The sequence below is a fragment of the Rhineura floridana genome, chromosome 5 (genome assembly GCF_030035675.1).
Source record: "Rhineura floridana isolate rRhiFlo1 chromosome 5, rRhiFlo1.hap2, whole genome shotgun sequence".
In the NCBI taxonomy this organism is placed as follows: Eukaryota; Metazoa; Chordata; class Lepidosauria; order Squamata; family Rhineuridae; genus Rhineura; species Rhineura floridana.
Genome location: NC_084484.1, coordinates 42,729,912 through 42,752,820, shown reverse-complemented (window position 1 = coordinate 42,752,820; position 22,909 = coordinate 42,729,912). Strand labels below are relative to the sequence as shown.

The following is a 22,909-nucleotide window of genomic DNA, read 5'->3' as shown; positions in this document are numbered from 1 at the left end:
GATCTAAAGCTTTCAAGGGCTTGTCATAAGCCACACGCTTGCCCAAGTGCTGTTGCTATGATGGATCACTTTTTGTTACCAGGGTTATTTAACATCCCAGCTACAGTTAATTCAAAAATGGCTAAGTAACTAAGAGGGCTCAAGCTTATTAGAGCATGTTGACAGTGCTTGTCTCTGGTGAGGCCATTGCCTTCAGTTCTAAATCCATAATGGCAGCTGAGGGGAGTTGCTTTTTTCACAGAGAAAAAGAGGCAGTAAAAAGGTGGGACAGAAGAGGGAGTTGGGTTCTCTTTCCTGCTCTTTACAGCAAAGAGGAGGGGGTGGTTTATGCCCATTCAGAAGGCCCTATGGGACTCCACTTTTGAGGGGGGATTTTGGGGCTTGGAAGATTCTCCTTCTTAGCCTCCACTATACTCTCTCAGTCTTTTTGTCATAATGGTTTCTGTAGCTATCATCAGTTTTCTCAAGACATCATTCTAGGCCACTGGAGTGCATCCACAGCCTAACCTACTCACAGAGGATAAATTTGGGAGAGGGGAATCATGTTTGTATGCCACCTTGAGCTTGTTGGAGGAAAGGTGGGATATAAACTAAATAAATAAATAAATGGTTGTGGCCAGGGACCACCTTAATCAATCCACCAGTACAACATACATTTTGAGATGGGACCTACATAGGATGCTACAGGCTCTTTTCTCACATCAGTAACTCTGGGCCAGTAGCCCTGAGCATTAGATAATTACCCCATTAGCTCTGAGCCACTAGTTATAGCATCTATGGGGGAAATGTCAGCTACAAGCAAAAGAAAAAAATCCAAGAGAAGAACCACCACTCACTTTTCAAAGACACTTGTTCTCCTGGGGGAGGAGCCTCCAGTCCAGCACATATGTCCAACATGGGGCTTTTACAAAGTATTGTTGGCTAGCCACAGTAGCCTTCTGCATTGCTGTGCCTTCCTGCCAGTAGCTCTGGGCCACAAGCCACAGCCTGAGTGTTAATCAATTCCCATTGGCTCCATTCCATTAGGGTGTGTATCATACTGGCTTATGTGGCCTTGCACCTGCCAATTCCCACAAAATTGACAGCATGCCCAGCAAGGTCTGCACAAGCTGACTCTGTCTTTAAATGCTTCTCTACTTGAAGTGTGCCACTCTGGAACTAGGACTAGCCCTAGCACCTTTACAAAGCATTATAAGATTGACACATACTCCTCAGCTGACGTATGTGCTGCTGGATCCATAGGCAGCCTAGACCGCCTAGATATTTTTCTTGTTTTGGGTCTGCTTCCAATTACTTTTGATGGCCACGTGTGTCCAGAATGTTGGCCATAGAAGCTTTGATAGTTGTAAACTGGTTCAGAAGAGCTGGAAACAAAGTCCTCTTAATCACCTGCATTCCTGCCTTCAAGCACTAGAGGGAGCTCACATCCCACCTGACAACATCTTTTCACTTAAAGAAAAGTACCCTCCAGGTAAGACCAACAGTTCTATCCAGTTGAGACAGAGGTACTGTGGGTGGGTAGTTCATCCCTCTAGGGAAGTAGGAACCCTCTTTTGGATGGGGTTCCTGTCTCCCTCAAGTATCAAGTTTGCAGCTTGGGAGAGTACCTTAAACTCACTTGTTATCACTGGGGACCCAACTTGTGTTAGTGGCACAGAGTATCTTTCACCAGCTAAAGCTCCTACTGGACAGAGAGGGAAAACCTGCTCAGTTATCCATGTTCTGCTAAATCCCACCATTGCTATGTATTTTATGTGGAACTACTTTTGATGACTGTCCAGAAACTACAGCTAGCTCTTGGCATTTTCCAAGCACAATTCCAAGCTCTGGTGCATACCTAAAAGCCCTACATGGTTTGGTACCTTGGTACCTAAAGGAAGGCTGCCCTTCATATCATCCTGCACACACACTTAGGTAATGTGCAAAGACCCTTCTCCTGGTTCCCCTGCTTTTTAAGATAAGGTGGGTGGGGACTAAAGAAAGAGCCTTCTTGGTTGTGGCATTCTATTTATAGAATGCTGTCCCCAGGAAATCTCACCTAGTGCCTGTTCTGCTGTTTCTTTGGTCCCAGGCAACGTTTATTGTTTTTCAAAGCTCTTTAACTGGTGAGATTGCTATACTGCTGTTGATTTTTATTTGCTATTTTATCTTTTGTACTATTTTATTATAGTCCAGTGATTTTGTGTTATCATCATAGTGTGAACTACCCTAGAAGCAGTCATTTTGAAGGGCAGCATATAAATTCTGAATACAATTGGTCTTGTTCAAGCTAGGGATAGGGGAGGAGTTCTGTTTGGTTCTCTTTAATGCAAACCTGCAAAATTTATACTTCTTAAAGCATATCTGTCTTTCAGATTTCACACTTCATCAAATTTTGTGATGCAGTTCTCCCACCAAAAATGCCTTATACAGAATATAAGAGTAAAAATACAGAAATGCTTCTTATTAGGGGACATTGCTTGCAACAATGCGTATATTAGAAGAAATGCTGAACAATTTTCATTAGGTGGTTTTTTTTAGAAAAAAACCACAAATTTGTGGAATCTGGTGAACAACCTGAGACTGTAAAAATTAGAGAGAAATTGACAGAATGGTCTCTACTTCATGCAACTGTGAATTCCATGTAATTATAAATAGAATAGAAAGCCTGTATAGAAGCTGAATTAGTTCTTAGAAATTTGGTTTGTGGTGTTGGCTGTTATATAAGGCACTAATAGGCTGTGCAATTGCATCACAAATACATATTTGGAAGACTGTATAGATGTATAGCTTCAAACCTGGTTTTACTTTGTGTAGCATATGAACTGTTTCCTGCCTTTTGGGTCCTTAAAACTAAACAGCAGTAATATTTATGTTTTATTAATGGCTTTATTATCCTATACATTGTAGATGCTCTTTTCACATACTGGAACAAGGCCTCAACATCAGAACTTATGGATTTTTTCACAATTGCAGAGTGAGTTTATTTGGCTGTTATTATAATACATTGGACAGTTACTGTTTTTCAGGCAAAACATAAAACATAAGGTTTAAAGTCCACGGTAAATATTGTATATAACATTGTAGCTTTTCAAAATTTTCAATTTAGAAACATCAGGTCATGGTGATGGGGAAATCTGTAATGCATTTTCTTACAAGCTGCCAAGGTGACATGCACACATCTCCACAAATTCACAGTTTTAATACCATGTCACAGAAGGCAATTGGAAGTAAACTAGCTTTAACCCGGGCACTGAAGGGTTTTTTTTTTCAGAAACAAATATTTCAAGTTTTTCAAACAGGATGGAAGTAACCCTGTTTGTGTATTCTGTGTCCTTATTGATCACATATCAAGTATAGCTCTTTGAGAAGATGCTCAAAGTAGTGAACTTTCATGGAAAGGTACTTCTACAAGGCAGCAACAAGAATACTTCTCTATGGTGCCCCCGTCATAGAGGGGTGGGCTCAAGAGTTCCTTCTATACATAAAGGCTCCTACTGTGACCTGTCTAGCATAAGTAGACCCGAAGGCAGATCCTGATAGAGTGCATTTGTTTGTTGTCTTGACCCTAAAGAGGACCCACATGCTTTTAGGCTTTCCATAGAATTGGCAGGGGAAAAAACTGTGAAGAATAAGGTGTGCACTTACCTTTTTGGTCAGATCATCTTCCTCAATATTGACACTTACATCTTTGTCACGGTGTTTTATTCAGTTTCAGTTCAGTTTATTGTTTACTGCCTGGCCATAGGCCTTAGCAGGAGATGCCGGTACAGAAGGCAATTTAAATAAGCATATAATTTATACAAATTTATAAATACAAAACGCGCTATCGTTACCCACCAAAAGCAGGGATTAAAACATGTACAGCAGCTGTCAGGCCGACTGCTTGTCGGCTAGATACTTTACCCGAAGCTTCGAGGCCGCTAGGGCAAAGAGAGCCACGCGGTACGAAATCTCCGGGTCAGTATCTGACAGAAGAAACACAATAGAAGGAACTAACTGCTCTGGGCCCCCACAAGGCAAAAGCCCATCCAGAAATTTGGCCCGAGGGTGTTTGTAAAGTGGACATTTTAACAAATAATGAGAAAGGTCTTCCACCTCGGGGGCTCCACAGATACATAACCGCTGGATCCATGGATTATATCGGCCAGACAAAGATGCAGTTGGCATTGTCTGGAACCTGAGAGCTGTTGTAATTTCAAAACTGAGATCTGGTCCAGATAGTTTGCTCTGCAATGATCATATTTGAAAAGGCCATACCACTTGGAGAACTTAGAATTCATTATTGTCAGTCTATCAAGCCAAGCACTATGATGAAAAATGGCCTCCTTGAGGCTTAACTTACTGGTTTGGTCTAATAGAATCTGTTGAGGAATATGGTATAACTGACAGATCTTAGCCAGTTGAGAAGACCAAAACTTGTCCAGCAAAGCGGTTTCAACGCCTATTTTTAGGATTGACTTGGAAGAGGGAGGATGTGAGCTGGCCCTCCAGTAGTTTAGTAGGGCCAGATGAATTCTGGCTCTAATGGAAGGAAAGCCCACCTCTGATCTTAAAAGGGCCGCTGGGGTGCTTGATGGTAAGAATAGGAGGTTTTTTTTTTTAATTTATTTTGAATTGACTCTAATATATCTAAATATGAGTCCTCCCATCCCCAAACCGGGGGCTCATACAGTATCTGTGCAAGTACCTTACTCTGGTAGATTTTCAGTGCTGGGGTGATCACATTGCTAAGAACATAAAAACCAACAACAAAAAATTCTATAAATACATTCTGGTCTGTATCTATGTATATTATTTCAAGACTTTATGTGATTTCTGTACCCCATTTTGGATATATACTGTTTGTTGTTCCCTGGTTCTATGTTCCTGATTACTGTAATTTTATTTTACTGTGTTTTATTGTATTTTGCAAAATTCAATTAAATGATAATTAAAAAGAAGAAGACGGTGCAGAACTCAGGACCTTACTGTGTCACATCTTGCTAAGATTTGCTCTGAACTATTTCTTCACTTTAAGTACATATTGAAGACTAAGGCTGCAATCCAATGCACACTTACTTACCTAGGAGTAAGTCCCATTGAATCCAATGGAGTGTACTTCTGAGTAAACATTTATTGGATTGCAGCCTAAGGCTGCAATTGTAACCTCAATTACCTGAAAGTAAGCCTATTGAAATCAGTAGTACTTACTTCTGAATAGAAATGATTTGGATTGCACTATAATGGTAAAGAAAAAGATTTATCAGTGAAAATTGCTATACTGTTTTAATAAGCAGGACCAGCATTTCTAGCAGCTAACACATCTTGGATTCACTTTGCATGAGAGAAGAGACAATTGCCCTTAACTTTCTTGACAGAAAGGTGGCAGCTATAACATAGGTCTGTAGTGTTGGAGAACATATGCAAGAGCTTGTTTGGTAATGGGAATTAAAAATACAGACTAATTCATTTTTTTTTATGCCCTGAGCCCAGACAAGTTCTTACAAAATGACGCCTAAAGTTAAAAACTAACTCATACTATGTTCTTTGCAGAGTGTGCTTGCATCAATTTCAATACATGGGAAAACGATACATAGCCAGGTACTGTGTATAACTTAATGATGTAACTTTATTGCATCAGAATGTCTTAAATTCTTGTCAGTTGAGTAATGTTCAGTTAACACTGGAATGTGATGTATTTGTATTGGAAGTTAAGTAACTGGACTTAGTAGTCCTTCACATGTTGTCTGTTATGCCTTACTGACACTGAAACCTCATCCCAAGTTGCTGCACTACATTTCCATAGACCTTTGTATTGATTATTAAAACTGGGGAGGTTACAGACTGATTTGCCTAAACTGCCTTGTGGCCAACAAAGAAGAAACCTAGCATTCGCAAAACTATGCATGATACCTGAATGATTTGCTAGCCTGTGAATGATTCTTGCCATCTTGTGCCCACTCCAGGCAGACTTAAACAAGGTTTGATGACACCACATTTGTCTCTCTATCCTATCCAATGCTGGCCACACTGGTCTTAGTTCATTAGCTGCCTGTATTGCCAACTACCTCAATTTCCGCAGCATTTAATGTTAGAAAAAGTCTCCACAAGCACTTTAGCATACACCTGTTATCTCAACTGGAGTGCATACCGCAGATCAGAAAAGGTACCGCCAGGGCCAAGAAGATGCCAGCATGGTTAACGAGCAAAGTCAAGGAAGCTCTTAGAGGCAAAAAGTCTTCCTTCAGAAAATGGAAGTCTTGTCCAAATGAAGAAAATAAAAAAGAACACAAACTCTGGCAAAAGAAATGCAAGAAGACAATAAGGGATGCTAAAAAAGAATTTGAGGAGCACATTGCTAAGAACATAAAAACCAACAACAAAAAATTCTGTAAATACATTCAAAGCAGGAGACCATCTAGGGAGGCGATTGGACCCTTGGATGATAAGGGAGTCAAAGGTGTACTAATGAACAATAAGGAGATTGCAGAGAAGCTAAATGAATTCTTTGCATCTGTCTTCACAGTGGAAGATATAGGGCAGATCCCTGAACCTGAACTAACATTTGCAGGAAGGGATTCTGAGGAACTGAGACAAATAGTGGTAACGAGAGAGGAAGTTCTAAGCTTAATGGACAATATAAAAACTGACAAATCACCGGACCTGGACGGCATCCACCCGAGAGTTCTCAAAGAAGTCAAATGTGAAATTGCTGATCTGCTAACTAAAATATATAACTTGTCCCTCGGGTCCTCTTCCATGCCTGAGGACTGGAAAGTGGCAAATGTAATGCCAATCTTCAAAAAGGGATCCAGGGGGAATCCCGGAAATTACAGGCCAGTTAGCTTAACTTCTGTCCCTGGAAAACTGGTAGAAAGTATTATTAAAGCTAGATTAACTAAGCACATAGAAGAACAAGCCTTGCTGAAGCAGAGCCAGCATGGCTTCTGCAAGGGAAAGTCCTGTCTCAGTAACCTATTAGAATTCTTTGAGAGTGTCAACAAGCATATAGATAGAGGTGATCCAGTGGACATAGTGTACTTAGACTTTCAAAAAGCGTTTGACAAGGTACCTCACCAAAGACTTCTGAGGAAGCTTAGCAGTCATGGAATAAGAGGAGAGGTCCTCTTGTTGATAAGGAATTGGTTAAGATGCAGAAAGCAGAGAGTAGGAGTAAACGGACAGTTCTCCCAATGGAGGGCTGTAGAAAGTGGAGTCGCTCAAGGATTGGTATTGGGACCTGTACTTTTCAACTTGTTCATTAATGACCTAGAATTAGGAGGGAGCAGTGAAGTGGCCAAGTTTGCTGATGACACTAAATTGTTCAGGGTTGTTAAAACAAAAAGGGATTGCGAAGAGCTCCAAAAAGACATCTCCAAACTGAGTGAATGGGCGGAAAAATGGCAAATGCAATTCAATATATACAAGTGTAAAATTCTGCATATTGGAGCAAAAAATCTTGATTTCACATAAACGTTCATGGGGTCTGAACTGGCGGTGATCGACCAGGAGAGAGACCTCGGGGTTGTAGTGGACAGCACGATGAAAATGTCTACCCAGTGTGCGGCAGCTGTGAAAAAGGCAAATTCCATACTAGGGATAATTAGGAAAGGTATTGAAAATAAAACAGCCAATATCATAATGCCATTGTATAAATCTATGGTGCGGACGCATTTGGAATACTGTGTATAGTTCTGGTCGCCTCATCTCAAAAAGGATATAGAGTTGGAAAAGGTTCAGAAGAGGGCAACCAGAATGATCAAGGGGATGGAGCGACTCCAGTACTTCTTTACTCAGTGCATAGTTAAACTATGGAATTTGCTCCCACAAGATGCAGTAATGGCCACCAGCTTGGATGGCTTTAAAAGAAGATTAGACAAATTCATGGAGGACAGGACTATCAATGGCTACTAGCCGTGATGGCTGTGCTCTGCCACCCTAGTCAGAGGCAGCATGCTTCTGAAAACCAGTTGCTGGAAGCCTCGGGAGGGGAGAGTGTTCTTGCACTCAGGTCCTGCTTGTGGGCTTCCCCCGGCACCTGGTTGGCCACTGTGAGAACAGGATGCTCGACTAGATGGGCCACTGGACTGATCCAGCAGGCTCTTCTTATGTTCTTAGTAGTTATTATTGTGGCTTATACAAGATACAAATACAGGAAATCACAACTTACTTACATTGAAGAGAAAAATAGCACATATATTGTTTTTTTCCTGCTTCCACAAGAAGATTATCATACTTGACTTTGTTGCTTCTGCCTCTACTCTTTTTAATGGCAACATCTTGTAATTACCTGTGGAAAAATCAAAATATGGGAAAGCATGCTGTTCTATGAACCAAGCTGAATTTATATTCTGAACTCACCTTAAATTGTTGCAACATTTGTATTACAATTTATTTCCCATCTCCGCAATCTACTGCTAAAGGAACTGGCTACTGGGGTTCTATGAACCTTGGTTGTCTTGTTTTAGCTATAGATTTGTTCTGTCTGCTTCATAACGTTTGGCCTGGCTCTCTGAGCAGCTGAGGTGGCAAAGCAGTGTCTGAGTTGTATCACCTCAGACAGCACACGAGGCTCAGCTAGGGAGAAGGATTCCAGCTTAGCTTTCTCCTTCACCTTCTGATTTCTAGGGATTGCCAAATTGGTGCTTTCCCAATGTTGTTGGACTACAACTCCCATCATCCCTGATCAATGGCTATGCTGGCCAACCACATCTGAAGGATATCATAGTGAGCCCTCACTTACAAACTGAAGTGATATAGTCCAGATATGAGTTTGTCATCTGGGCTGCTATTTGTGAGAATTAAGCCTCTAATGCGGCAATGATGCTCGTGTTATTTCTTGGGGACAGGGACAGGGGGAAGATGGCCTTAAATGTTGCACATTCTTAATGTACTACATGATGATTAAAAAATTTTTTAAGCATAATACATGTTATAGTTCCTAAAATTACAATTTGAGCTTTTGTCCACTTGATATGGTTGTATAACTCAGAATATTTATAATACAAGAAAATGTATTAAGTAGCTCTTGATGAATTTGTCAGCCTATTGATATTATACTGCATGTGAAAACACTGAACTGAAACTATGCATGTTTCTGATGTTTATGGGATTATTGATCCACAAAGAAATATTAACTTTTCACATTGAGATGCACCAAAGGAATGCGTTAGCAAAAAACAAAAATGCATGCAATCTTTACACACACTATGGTTGGTTGAAGAAACAGGGATGTGTGTAATTCTGGTATTGGTTTTCATTTCTTGTCAGCTCTGGTGGTGGTACACACTAGGAGGTTAGTCTGTACTGATTGCTAACACAGATCACTTTTCTATTTCCTTCATTTGATTGCTGGCAAGTTTAACAAAGTATATGGCTCTACTCCCTTCCTGTCTCGGTAAGATACAAGTGTTCGTATCTTGCAGAATTTTGCTCTTACTGCATGTGTGCTTACTAAATACTCTCTTGTCTCTTTGACTTTCTTTGACAAATTAATATCACACAAAAGCTCTTTTTAGCTTTCAAATATAATCTGTATACACGGTATCACCTATACTACTCTGAATCCACTGTTTCTAGAGCCAAGCTGTGCGCCGCTGCTTTCAAGCATTTTAGAAGTTTTTGAATTGAAAAGTTAATTGCTGTGGAATGCTGGCTATTTTGTTAAAGCTAATGTAAAATCACCAAAGTACAGTGGTCAAGTAGTTAGTCTCTTTGAATGAGTCTGTCTTTTTAAGACTCTGGCTGTGGCTGGCTACCTCCAGTCCATCCAACTGAAAATATCCATTTTGGTTGGGAAGTAAATAGATAATTGCCTTGGCTGGCTGGATAACTTGACCAGAATTTTAACTGAAATAGATAATAGGCTGCATTGTATTTTCATCTTCTAGTTTTTGCTTGACCTGCTTAACTAACTCTCTCCATCTCTTGCTGCAGTGCAACATGTTTAACTTTTGCTTCTGTCCCATTTCACCCATGTTGCAGGAACCAGGAGGGGTTGGGACCCATAGTTCATGATCGAAAATCTCAGACATTGCCTGTTTCCCGTAACAGAACAGGGATGATGCATGCCAGATTACAGCAGCTGAGCAGCCTGGATAACTGTCTCACATTTAGCCACAGTAAGTTTCATGACATAACACCTGCAATCTCATCTAGTACCACAACACCAGAGGCAGATCAAAACCTACACCAGAGCATGTAATGGACTTTATTTTTCTAGGTCACACACCAGTGTGAATTCTGTTCACTGCTGAGTGGCAGTATTAAATGATGGCACGATGTGGAACATGATTAACTACAGCATTTTAACGTGTTATGGTCAAAATATTGTATACATTAGTATTTTATGTACTTCAGAATTATGCATTCTGTTGTGGTCGTCTTGAACATAATTGTTTTAAATGCCAGTGAGAACTATTTCATTAACTACTCTTTCTCCAGAACCATTTTAAAATGGTGAAATGTGCTTGGTTGATCATGTGACCATGTTTTGGCATAAAGTTTAAGGGGGAATACTTTGAAGTAGTATAACTATGAAAAATGTAAAGTCCATGATTTAGTTTGGATGTGAAAAAGCACCCAGTAATGAAGTGACTTTTTCTGTGTTTTCAGTGTGAGAAAAATATCAAGTTTGCTTGGAATTTCTGTAGACAATGGTAAGATAATCAGGTTGAAGTCAGCTTCTGTTGGAATTGCTTGGAATGAAATCTAGTTTTAAGTTGACTCTGGAAATATTTAAGCTGCATCATTAAGAATATATACTGACTTTGGGGAAGCTTCAAAAGTCAAGAACAGGCAGCTTGCTGAAAGAGTAAAACCCATATTAACTGTATACTGTCCAGATCATTATGAATACAGATTACTATTTTACCACCTTCACACTGTAAAATTTTCCTTGTCACTTGACAAAATGATGCTGCCAAATGGTTTAACAAGTAACTACAAATGCTCAGATGTTTCAGCTCCACCCTTTGATTTCACACCCAAACGTTATTTTTTATGCCCCAGGGGGTTAAATTTGGAAGATGGATGCTGAAGCCCCCCCCCCACACACACACATAGGTTGATCATAGAGAGTGATGGGGATTTCGTCATCCCTCCTGTCAGTACACTCTGTTTCTGCTGGTCACTCAGGAGGAGAAGAGCCTTCCTGACCAGCAAATATAATTTGAATTGGGCACCCTCAAGTGGCGGATCAAATATAGGAACATCAATCCCCATCAGCAGATCTGATGTTTGAAATTGCTGTTTGAGTGGACCTAATTTTTTTTTTGTTGAGCACCCTGCTGTGCCATCCTTAAAATGGTACCTACCATGTATCTAACATACATAATATATACCGTACAAATTTAAAGTTGGGAAGTTACAAAAACTCTACTTCAGATTTAGTTATTGCAGAGGGAAAACCTTCATGCGCTAGATGCTACTTCTTAATAGATATAGGCTAGGTATAGATATAAAAGCTTAGGTTTCTTGAACAAATGAACTGAAAATTCTGATTGAAAAGCAGAGCCAAGTCTCACCAGTGTGATCCCTAATTCATGTATTCTGATATTTGAATAATTAATGTTTCCCTTGATGCCTTTAAATTGACTGGTTAGTTAATGTAAATATGAAAAATAATACAGCTTGAGAAAAAGTATACATTTTCTTAAATATAAATATTTTATCTCTGTGGAATGAATCGCTAATAAAGGTACAGAGATAAATTTGATGGGTTTTTTATCAGTTTTTTTAAATTTTAAGGTAAGTGTGCTTTACATTTTGGTGCTGCAGGTTGGTGATCCAAGCATATAATAAACCATCCCAAAATCTTGAGCTAGTACATTTTTTTTAATTTTTTTTTTTACAATAATTTTTATTCAAATTTTCATAAAACATAGAAAACAAAATCATAAAACATTCAAAGACAAAAAACAAAACAAAACAAAAATGATTAAACAAAAAAATAAAATAAAATAAAATGTTGACTTCCCATTTGTCACATATCAAATCAGTTATAGGTCTACAATATATAACAATCCTGTCTCTTAAATCATATTATAAAATCACTTTCCTCCAGTAGTTATCTTAATTAATCATCAAATCTCATAAACATTACTTTATTCTTTCCACAAAAAGTCAAAGAGAGGTTTCAATTCTTTAAGAAATATATCTATCAATTTTTCTCCAAATAAACATGTCAATTAATCCATCTCGTTAATAATTATAATAATCTTATTGTCATAACCATAGTCCAAATAAACATTTCGATTAATCCATCTCATCAGAATCTGTTAGGTCCAATAATTTCAATAGCCATTATTCCATTATCCCTATTAGTTCCATCTTCCATCTTCAATAGTCCTGTTAAGTCCAGTAATTTCAGTGTCCAATCTTCCATTATCAGTATTCCATAATAATCTTGCTGTTGTAGCCATAGTCATATAATAAGAGTCTGATGGGAATTTCCTCTATCCCAAATATTTTCTTGCCATCCATTCTGAATAAGTTGCTGAAATACTGTTGTAAAGTCATATCTGTGTTCTTCTTTTTTACAAAATGCACTGGCTCATCTCTTAAGAGTTTTTCCATTGTCACATGGCTGCAGTTAATTCCATAGATTTTCTCTATATCAAGCTCCATCACATCATTCCAGTCCAGAAGATTATCCAAGCCATTGATAACTTTATCTCTAATATCTTCATTAATTTCTTCAGAGATAACGTTAAATTCCAAACAGTAGATTTTATTTCTAAAATCCATAAACTCCAGATCTTTTTCCAATTCCACATTTGTTCCAATCTCCAGGGCTTGTATCTTCCCTTTATTTTTTCTTTTCTCATCTCTGATCTCATTCTCCTCTCTCACAGGGTCCCCTATTTCTTTAAGCTCCTGCGTCATTTTGCTCAGTTCAATTTTCAGCTCCTTACTACCCTGTCGCAGGGTTTGTTTCGTTATCTCAATCTCATCCATTATTTTCTGAAACATAATTACTTCCAGATTCTCAGCCACTTTCTTGATTGCCATTTTTAAAACCACGAAAACAAAGCAAAACAAAAATAAAGAAGAACCACTTCTTATTTCAGCAACAATTGGGTTAATATTCCAGGCTTGATGACATCACAGTATAAACAGAGCAACCTGCCTTATCTCTCTTGTGCAAGAATGCAAAACAAATTTAGTTCCCAGCATCAAAACAGTTAGTGGCGTCGTGAAGAAGCAGATTCGTCAAAATAAAATAGACCAAAAAGAGAATAGTCCCAGACAATATAATATTCCTCGGAATAGAAATCAGGAATAGAAATCCCTCTTCTGTTTATTATCTTTAGAATGCACTTCCAGGACAGCTTTTTGCGACAGAAACAGAGATAAGCTGTTAATTTCGTGAATAACAGAGAAGAGCTATATCTCACCCAGAAGTTGTCCAAAGCCGATCAATCTGACAAATCTCCTTTTGCTGCAACAATTTAAACCAAGTAAAAAAAATAATAGAAAGAAGGGTGCTTGCCTGTTAGTCCGTTCTCTCTTTGAAGAAAAGATAAACGTATCGCTTAAGCAGATAGAGCTTGTTAGAAAGTCCGTCCGGCATTGTTGGCTGGACCTTATCTCATAAATTAATCAGTCCTCCCAACAAAAACAGGCTTTGAGGTTGATCTCTACGTTTCTCCCTGCCCGGGAGAAATTTCATCAGTCAAAAAAAAAAAAATGTTCTGACTGATTTATATCTGAATAAGCTTCTTTTGAGGCGGGAGCCTGTCCCAAAAGCAGGCACAAGCGAAGTCACCCTTCCCGGAAGTCCGCTAGTACATTTTTTTTAAGTAGCTTGCATGAAAATTAAAAATGTACTTTTAAAAAAGACATTTGTTTTTAAGGTAACCAAAGTGCCTTTGCTACAATTCTGGAAATTATTATATAGTGAGACTTCTTCCTCATTCTAGCATGTCTTTAAGGCCATAATCCGTAAGTGCATGTTTTCCCTGTTTCCTACATTTCCCTCTCAGACAGTACCTTGCAGAATCCCCAAAATTACTTTCTAGAAGACTTCTTCCCAAGAGTTCAGAAAAAAGAACCTGGAGACTTTCCAAGAGACATCTTAAATATGGACATGGAACCATGCACACACATTGGTTTGATCCAACAGTGCTTCTGATTCATGAAATCAGGAGGCATTTCCACTCAAGCAAAGAGCCTCCCCTGATTTCCCCCTCCAACTGGAATTTCCACACCGCCTGCTCTGGAGAGTCCCAAGAGTGGCTTTTGAGGAAGGGGAGTTCAGGGAGCTGGAGCAGAAAGGATGAGGTGCAAAAACCCGCTTGGAACTCTGTTTGTGGTTAGGATCCAACAATTATTTTCTCTTTTAAAATCCCCTTTTGAACTGTTTTTTAAACAGTTTACGAGTTTGGTAGGTGCAATTTTTGAGAAGGAAATCAAAGATGAAAATTGAATACATGCAAATCCTGCTGCATCTCTGCCTGACCCTTATGATAACCATACTTTTCTTCTGTTTGGTAGTCTGGGAGCTATATTTCACATATTGCAAAAAATTCCTTTGCCATTCACCCGCTATTTCAATTATAGTTTTTCTCTGCTGCTTCATATAATAAAGAGTCACCTTATTCCTGAGTGTAGCTTTATTAATGCTTCATATTTCTAGGAAGAAATATTGGTTTTGAATTCTGTATATTGGTATTTTTATCCTTTTGAAATGAGGATATTTCTTAACACCTTAACTGAAATTGTGTTGTCTAAGAGCAAGGTGGTCTTTAATCTTTATATAATTCTTTTCAATAATGTTCTTGAGAAGAAACAATGATATGCAGTTAGTGAAATGGAATATATAAACATTTCTAATGGATATAGTATGGCTTTTTATTGCTTTTGCAATACAATGGCAATGCAAAATCAATTAACTGTATAAGACCAAAAAACATCCAGAAATGCATTGATCTAACATGGTTGAGATACAGAAGTGCAAGATAGTTAACCTAAACGAGTGTTAACTCCGCTAATGTTGACAATATGAAAGGCAATCACAGTTTGATCATAGGTTTGTAGTTCTGATGGATTAAAAGTGTCTTTCACAGTCTGTAATCTCCCCAACTTTGTGCTGAGTTGCATTAGTGTACAGTAAAAGAACTGCTAGTGTGCCACAAGATAAAAATGAAAGTAAATGCACTTGTGAGCCCAATGTATACAACCATGAAGGAGATTGACCACTACATCTCTCAAATATTCATCCTGTGGACTTCCTTCTCTCCTTCTGTCTGCATTGGGAATGGTTAGAGCATTTAAAGACTCCTGATGCAGCACAATTATATGCCCTTAGAGGAGGCTATCTGTTCTCTCTGTGTATGAGTTTCTGCTCAGGACTTGCCACCCTCCAACAAACAGGCATATCCAAAAGTGAGGGCTCCTTAAGAAACACTGGGATTGTGTTCCTTTGAAGGTGGTTAATTCTTATTCTTACATTCTTAGTACAAGAGTAAAGCTTTCCTGGATATGAGTGAAGCATGCCTCCAATTTTATTTCATGAAAAAGTGTGCTTCAGCTTTCAGAAGTTTGGAAAAAAAACTGTCCAAGGTCAAACAGAATGTGTTGCAGGATTTTTGAAAATATTTTCTAGTTGTCATATATGTAGGTTAATTCCATCTATGTGTAGGCTACAGATCTGGGGTATAGTTGGAAGACTACTGTAATTTTATTTTGACACTACCTGGAAAATAAAGTCATTTACATAATCAAAGGTTGCAGATATGTGCAAATGTTAAATGTGTTATCTATATCAGCAACTGTAGCATTTCTCAAAGATGCATAAAAATTTCACCTTTGCTACTGTTTGATTAGTAGTATTAGTCTTAAAATGTTGTAGTCTGTAAAAGTCTAGTACAGAGTCAAAAGTAACAGCTGTTTCAAACTTCCACAGGTTATGGTCATTCAGAAGCAGATGTCCTTCACCAATCTTTACTTGAAGCCAACATTGCCACAGAAGTTTCCCTTACAATTCTGGATACTTTATCTTTATTCACAGTGGCATTTAAGGTATGTGTTTAGTTATGTATAGCTAGATATTGCCATTGGCTTTATCTAGGGCAGCCTTTCCCAACCAGTGTGCCTCCAGATGTTGTTGGACCAAAACCCATCAGCCTCAGCCAGCATTGCCAGTGGTCAGGAAAGATGGGAATTGTGGTCCAACAACATCTGGAGGCACACTGGTTGGGAAAGGCTGATCTAGGGGTAGTCACGATGGTGCCCTGCAGATGTTTTTGGACTCAAACTCCCATCAGCCCCAGCCAGCATGACTAATGGCCAGGGATGCTTGTTGTCATTTTAACAACATCAGGAAAACATCCAGTTGACCACCCCTTGTTGTGAAATTATGAAAAGAGTGTCTCGTTTAGATGTTGTTGTGTCCTTTTTGTAGGCTGTTTTTTAGGCATAGCCCATGCAAGATGGCTTACATTATTTTGAAATAAAATTCATCTTGGGGGAAGGGGGAAGAAAAACATAATTAAACAGTACAAAAATTTTAAACACATAGGTCAGTTAATTAAAACATAAACTTAATTCTAATATATTTTGTCATCTCTGCAATGTTCTTAAAACATACATAGCAGTAATCCTATGAAGCCCCTTTACATACATTTATACGGTTCTTTGTTCTCAAACTTCAGATTCCTATACTATATCATATATCTCCTCATATATCATACAGTATATCTCTCCATATAACTAGTAACTAGTAAAAATTTTCTAGTAACTAGTAAAAGTACATATTGTGCATCTATGAATTGAGGCAAATGTTAGCAGTTAACACAGTAATAAAAACTCTGTTGAATAACAGCAGCCTCAAGTGCTATTCCCAATATCTAAAAGAACACCTCCTTCCCTACAGACCCTCTCGGGTGTTGAGATCAGCAGTGGGGACCCTTTTGGTAGTTCTACCACCCTCAGAAGCTCAGGGTGGTGGTGGCCCAGGAGAGGGCATTCTCTGTGGCAGCTCCTAAGTTGTGGAACTACCTCCCCACCAAGGCATGTCTGGCAACCTCACTGGACAGCTTTAGCAGCATCCTGAAGACGCATCTCTTTACTCTGGTCTTTGACACCTGAAATGTAAATTTTTAGGACCTCCCTTTTTGTGACTGTAGTGGATTTTAATTGTTTTTAATACTGTATCTTAAAGTTGCTGTAACTGTCCCTGGGTCCTCTAGGGTGAAGGACAGGCAATAAATGCCAATAAATAATAAAAATAATCATATTATTCTACTGCTTTGAAAACTCTCATTATTTTAATTTCTTTTCCATGTGGCACTTGGGACAGCAAGTGGAGCTGTTGTTAGAGGAACAGAAGTTCTAACATTCCTTGGGCACACGAATGGTTCATAAACAAATTACAACTTAGGACACTTTTCATAACGCTTATAAAATCCACCTTGGACACTTTCTATATAAAGGCAAGATATAGATCTTGTTAATTAATAATAAATACAATAACAATATCAAAAAATTACTTTTTATATTCCCCATTATAAGGACTTTGTCAGTTTGCTGTGTGACACCAATGCTCTCAGATGCTAGGTTGTATGCAGATAGCCACCAGAGAAACATTCCATTAACATGTCTATAATATTGCCAGGGGCTTTTGAGACCTTAATATAAATTCTCTTAATTTTCAGAATCAACTACTGACAGATCATGGGCATAATCCTCTGATGAAAAAGGTGTTTGATGTATATCTTTGCTTTCTGCAAAAAAATCAGTCGGAAACAGCATTAAAAAATGTCTTCAATGCTTTAAGATCACTAATTTTTAAGGTAAGTAGCCTTAAAGTTTTAATTCCTTGACTGTGTATGTTATGTTGCTGGGGGTGATGGTTCTGTTTTGTTATCTATAGGCTACCTTTAAATATAAAGAGCCCAGGGCAGGATGTTATTTTTTCCATGACAGCAGATGTCCATGTTCAGTCAGAAGCAGATGCTAAATTCTAGGCAGTTTTGAGATTGGACAAGCACTTGACTCATGGAGTAGACTGACACTGCAATCTGGTAAGAGTGGTCAGTGCAGAGAAGCATATTCCTTGATGGATTGGGTGGACCCAGTAACCTAGCAAGTCGCATGTGCTGAACCAAGAACTGCATTACCAACACCTGGCAGTCAGGAAGGTACAGTGCCAAACACATAATACTTGCCCATTTAATTTTACAGTGGTAATCTCAGAGGGCCATGGGAGAGACCAGAATCTAGGGCACACGGCCTCCTACCTTTCCCCCTTTAAAACAGGTGGCAAACAAAGTCAACATTGTTTTCCTGTTTGGAAGATGGAATCACAGACCTGAAATCTGTCCTGAGGGCTCTCAAATACTGAAGCTTTGGTTTTGTTTGAAAAAACAACTATTTTCCACTTTCAGGTTGAACTTTTACAAAGCTGCAACTTTTCATACAGGTCACAAATTACTTGCCTAGATTTGTTAGATGAACAAGCTAGCAAGAGTTTTGTACATTTAATTGCAAGGATGATTTTGGGGCTCCCAGCCACTCTGAATTCTCCTTTTTGTTTTGAAGCAATAAAATGTTTTTAGAGACACTTTCTAATGTGTTACAGATTAAAAGGCCAGCTTCATGTGATAATTTTTTTGGTGTACTTTACTTCAATTATTTGATATTTGTTACTTGATAACTTCATTTTATCCTACTTTTTTAAGGACCGTAGTCTTAACAGAGTAAATGTTTTTGTTCTGCAGTTTCCTTCTACATTTTACGAAGGAAGGGCTGACATGTGTTCTTCACTGTGCTATGAAATTTTGAAGTGCTGCAACTCTAAACTGAGTTCAATACGGACAGAAGCATCACACCTCCTTTATTTCTTGATGAGGAATAATTTTGATTACACAGGAAAGAGATCGTTTGTAAGGACACACCTACAAGTCAGTACAGTTTATTTTTATGTGTTTTGAGGGTTTTAAAGAGATAGAATAGTGACCTTTACTGCTAGCATGTCTTAAGTACTGGGTTGTATACTTAACTGAAGCTACACAGTGCATCAAGCAATGCACACAGAGACACACACAAAAACAATTATATGCTTTGTGGGCATAAATGCTGCCTGTCGAGCAGTTGTGTGAAGGGGTCACTTTTGCTGCTGCACCCTGTATACATACTTCCTATCTGCATGCTTCCTGTCTGGAAATTTTGGAACAGGTTGCTGATGTTTCTAGCTATTCAAACTGTAAACTTCATGTTACGTTATACCGCTGTAGTTTTAATCTGCCTATTCATACACAAGTTTGCATCCTATTTCTCCCTTTTTCCCCTGCAAGACTTTGTAAATCTGAAAGTCTTTGTATTTGTTTATTTACAGTTATTTATAGGCTAGGTAATATTTAGAAAAAAATCCAAAACTTTAACATACAATATAAAATCCCAATAAAACAACATAAAATATAATATCAGGAATCTGCTTTGACCAAAAAATAAATAAAACAAGGCTAAATATAAGTACTCTGGGAATACTTTTGTAAACAGACATGCACCAAAACTTGAACCTCATCAGCATATATCTAATATCAGGAGAAAGGATGTTTCACATAATGGGTGGCACCATGCTAAATGCTGTGCTCCGAATAACTATGAAGCAGACCTCAAGAGTATGTGGTGCCACCAGGAGGTGTCTTCAGTGACTGGGCAAAACCCTAAAGTGGGGAATGGGCAGCCAGTGCAATTCTTTTAAAAGTGGTGTTATAGATTGCTGTACTCAGCCCTACTCTGTTCTGCACCAGCATAGCTTCCAAACCAACCTCAAGGGCAGTCCCACATACAGCACATTGCAGTAGTGCAACCTTGAGATTACCAGTGCTTGGACCACCATATCATTGTCCAGGGACAGTTGTAGCTAGTGTATCAGCCAAACCTGGCAAAAGGCACTCTGAGCCATTGAGGTCACTTGGGCTTCCAGTGACAAAGATGGATCCAGGAGTACCCCCAAACTGTGTACCTGATCCTCTAGAGGGAGTGCATCGCTGCCCAGAACAGATAACTAACCTTATCTTCTAGACTTGGGAAGCACCCACTCACCAGGCTTCCATTTTGCCAGAATACACTCTCAGTTTATTGGCCTTCATCCAGCCCATCATTGCATCCTGGCATTGATCCTAGGACCCACATGGCCACACCTGATTCAGATGTCACAGAGAAATAGAGCTGGATGTCATCCCTGTATTGATGACATCTTCTTGTAATGACTACTCTCAGTGGTTTCATATGGATTTTAAATAGCACTGGGGATAAGATGATACCTTGTAGTGTCCCACAGCATAATTGCCAGGAGGCTGAAGTATAGTCCAGCAGTGCTACTCTCTGAAACTTTCCCCATAGGTAGGAGCAGAACCACTGAAGTACAGTACCCTCAACATCGATCCCTGCAGGATACCATGGTTGAAGTTATCAAAAGTGGCTTAAAGATCAAGCAAGAGCACACACCCCATCTCTCTCTGATAAAGGTCATGTTTCAGGGTGACCAAGGCCAATTTGATCCCAAACTCAGAGCAGAAACCCAGAATGGGGTTTTCTCATTGAAAGGAAGGCTGTCCATGTCAAGCTGATATCTGAGGGGAGAAGTCTCAACTTCTAGATTAAGGCCATTCATGGTTTAAGACCAAACATGTTGAGGAGAGCAGGAACTTACTTGATTTTCATTTAAGCATTTTTTTAAAAAAAAATTGCATCTCATTTGGAGAGCCCGTCTATCTTTCACATAATAACATAGGAAGAGCCTGCTGGATCACGCCAGTAGCCAACTAGATGCCCATGGAAGCCTGCAAGCTGGACGTGAGTGCAAGAGCACTCTGTCCCTCTGTGGTTTCCAGCAACTGGTATTCAGAAGCATAGCCATCAAATTAGCCTTTGATAGCCTTACCCTCCGTGAATTAGTCTAATCCTCTTTTAAAGCTGTCCAAGTTGGTGGCCGTTACTGTCTCCTCTGACAGCAGGATCCATAGTTTAACTATGTTCTGTGTGGAGTACTTTGATTTGTCCTCAGTCTTCCAGCATTCAGCTTCATTGGATCTCCACAAGTTCTAGTGTTATGAGAGAGGAAGAAAAACTATCCTCTCTCTCCATGCCATGCATAATTTTATACATTGCTATCATGTCACCTCTTACTCGCCTTTTCTTTAAACTAAAAAGCTCCAAATGCCGCAACCTTTCTTCATAGGAAAGTTGCTCCATCCCTTTGATCATTTTGGTTGCTGTTTTTTGAACCTTTTCCAACTCTACAATATCCTTTTTGAGGTGAGGTGACCAGAACTGTACACAGTGTTCCAAATGTAGCCGCACCATAGATTTGTATAACAGCATCATATCATCAGCAGTTTTATTTTCAATATCTTCCCTAATGATCCCTAGCATGGAATTTGCCTTTTTCACAGCTGCCACACAGTGGGTCGACATCTTCATTGAGAAATCTGCTATGACCCCAAGGTCTCATTCCTGGTCATTCATCGCCAGTTCAGACCCCATGAACATATATATGAAATTAAGATTTTTTGCCCTGACTTGGCATCACTTTACTCTTGCTCGCATTAAATTACATTTGCCATATTACCACCCATTTGCTCAGTTTGGAGAAGTCCTTTTGGAGCTCTTCACAATCTTTTTGTTTTGTTCTCCCCACTCTTTGATCTCCTTCAAGTAATGTAAGAGTAATTTAAAGACATTAAGAGGCAAATTATCCAGCAAGTAAATTTGATTACACATGGGCAATGTGATAACTACCTTTTCAAAATGCAGGCCTAAGCAGCAGGGAAAAAGCAGATTTTGAACGCAGGTTCATTATTTAAAGTTCATTTGTAATATTAATTATATACTGTATCATGTATCAATGGAAGTTGAAGAAGGGAATGAAACTTCTATAATGCAGAATGGTATTAAAAGTCCAAGTGTTTAATTTCTAGTGCAGATATACTTCCAAGCTGAAATCTTTGAACAGTTGAAAATTATGTTTCTGCTTGTTTACAAGGTTATCATTTCTGTGAGTCAGTTGATTGCAGACGTTGTTGGAATTGGAGGAACCAGATTTCAGCAGTCTCTTTCCATCATCAATAACTATGCTAACAGTGATAGACTTACTAAGGTTTGTAGTAGCTTTTTCCCATTTTGCTATGAAATTATAAAGAAGGGTCCTGATCATCAGCTTCATTCCCATGGCCACAACACAAAAATAGCCCTTACAGATCAACCAACAGAAGGCTACAGTACTATACAAGCAGAGAACAAATTGTACAAAAAAGGCCTATAGGATAAGAAATATATAAGATTCCATAAAAGGAATCTTGATGAAGTCTTATTGAAAATGTCAAATGTGTGATGTTCAACATTAACAGGAAAGGACGCAACTAATAGACAAGGACACATTCCTGTGGGTAGGATTCTAAGGAGTAGTCCACACAACTTGAATCCTCTTTCAAACTTCTTGATTATTCATGAAGGGAATGTGAAGCAGCAGCTCATGGACCGGATGGATACAGTTTAGTTTCCCACTGCTTTGTCCCCCTTGTGGAGCTCACTGTGCATTTCCTACCACTCTTTCACATTACAGCACACTACATTCCCTTCTGATGTAAAGGATTTGACAAAACGCATCCGTACAGTCCTGATGGCTACAGCACAAATGAAGGAGCATGAGAATGATCCAGAAATGCTTGTGGATCTTCAATACAGTTTGGCAAAGTCTTATGCCAGTACACCTGAACTGAGGAAGACATGGTTGGATAGCATGGCAAGAATTCATGTTAAAAATGGAGATCTTTCAGAGGTAAGCAAAACACAAAATAATCTACTTTTAAAAGTGACTGTGCAAGTGTGTGCTACTATTGTACTAAACATTTGAAAAGTTTTAATAAAGACCCATACACTTAATTATTTCCTTTTTTAAACAACAAAAAAATGTGCAGGTGGCAAATCTCACAATGTT

The 22,909-nt window shown here is 38.8% G+C and overlaps 1 protein-coding gene across 7 annotated transcripts in view; it reads left to right on the top strand.

Annotated features, from left to right (window-relative positions):
• Positions 1-22,909, top strand: part of DOCK9 (dedicator of cytokinesis 9) — a 196,197-nt gene that overhangs the window by 137,272 nt on the left and 36,016 nt on the right. For 5 of the 7 annotated variants that reach the window (XM_061626569.1, XM_061626574.1, XM_061626571.1 and 2 more), the window contains 8 exons: positions 2,890-2,956; positions 5,515-5,562; positions 9,946-10,082; positions 15,869-15,984; positions 17,619-17,756; positions 18,684-18,866; positions 21,956-22,069; positions 22,535-22,750. In XM_061626569.1, coding sequence (XP_061482553.1) covers positions 2,890-2,956; positions 5,515-5,562; positions 9,946-10,082; positions 15,869-15,984; positions 17,619-17,756; positions 18,684-18,866; positions 21,956-22,069; positions 22,535-22,750 — 1,019 coding nt within the window. Of the gene's footprint in view, positions 1-2,889; positions 2,957-5,514; positions 5,563-9,945; positions 10,083-10,575; positions 10,620-15,868; positions 15,985-17,618; positions 17,757-18,683; positions 18,867-21,955; positions 22,070-22,534; positions 22,751-22,909 lie in introns of all 7 variants that reach the window. The other 2 variants (XM_061626573.1, XM_061626575.1) reach the window with 1 other exon arrangement.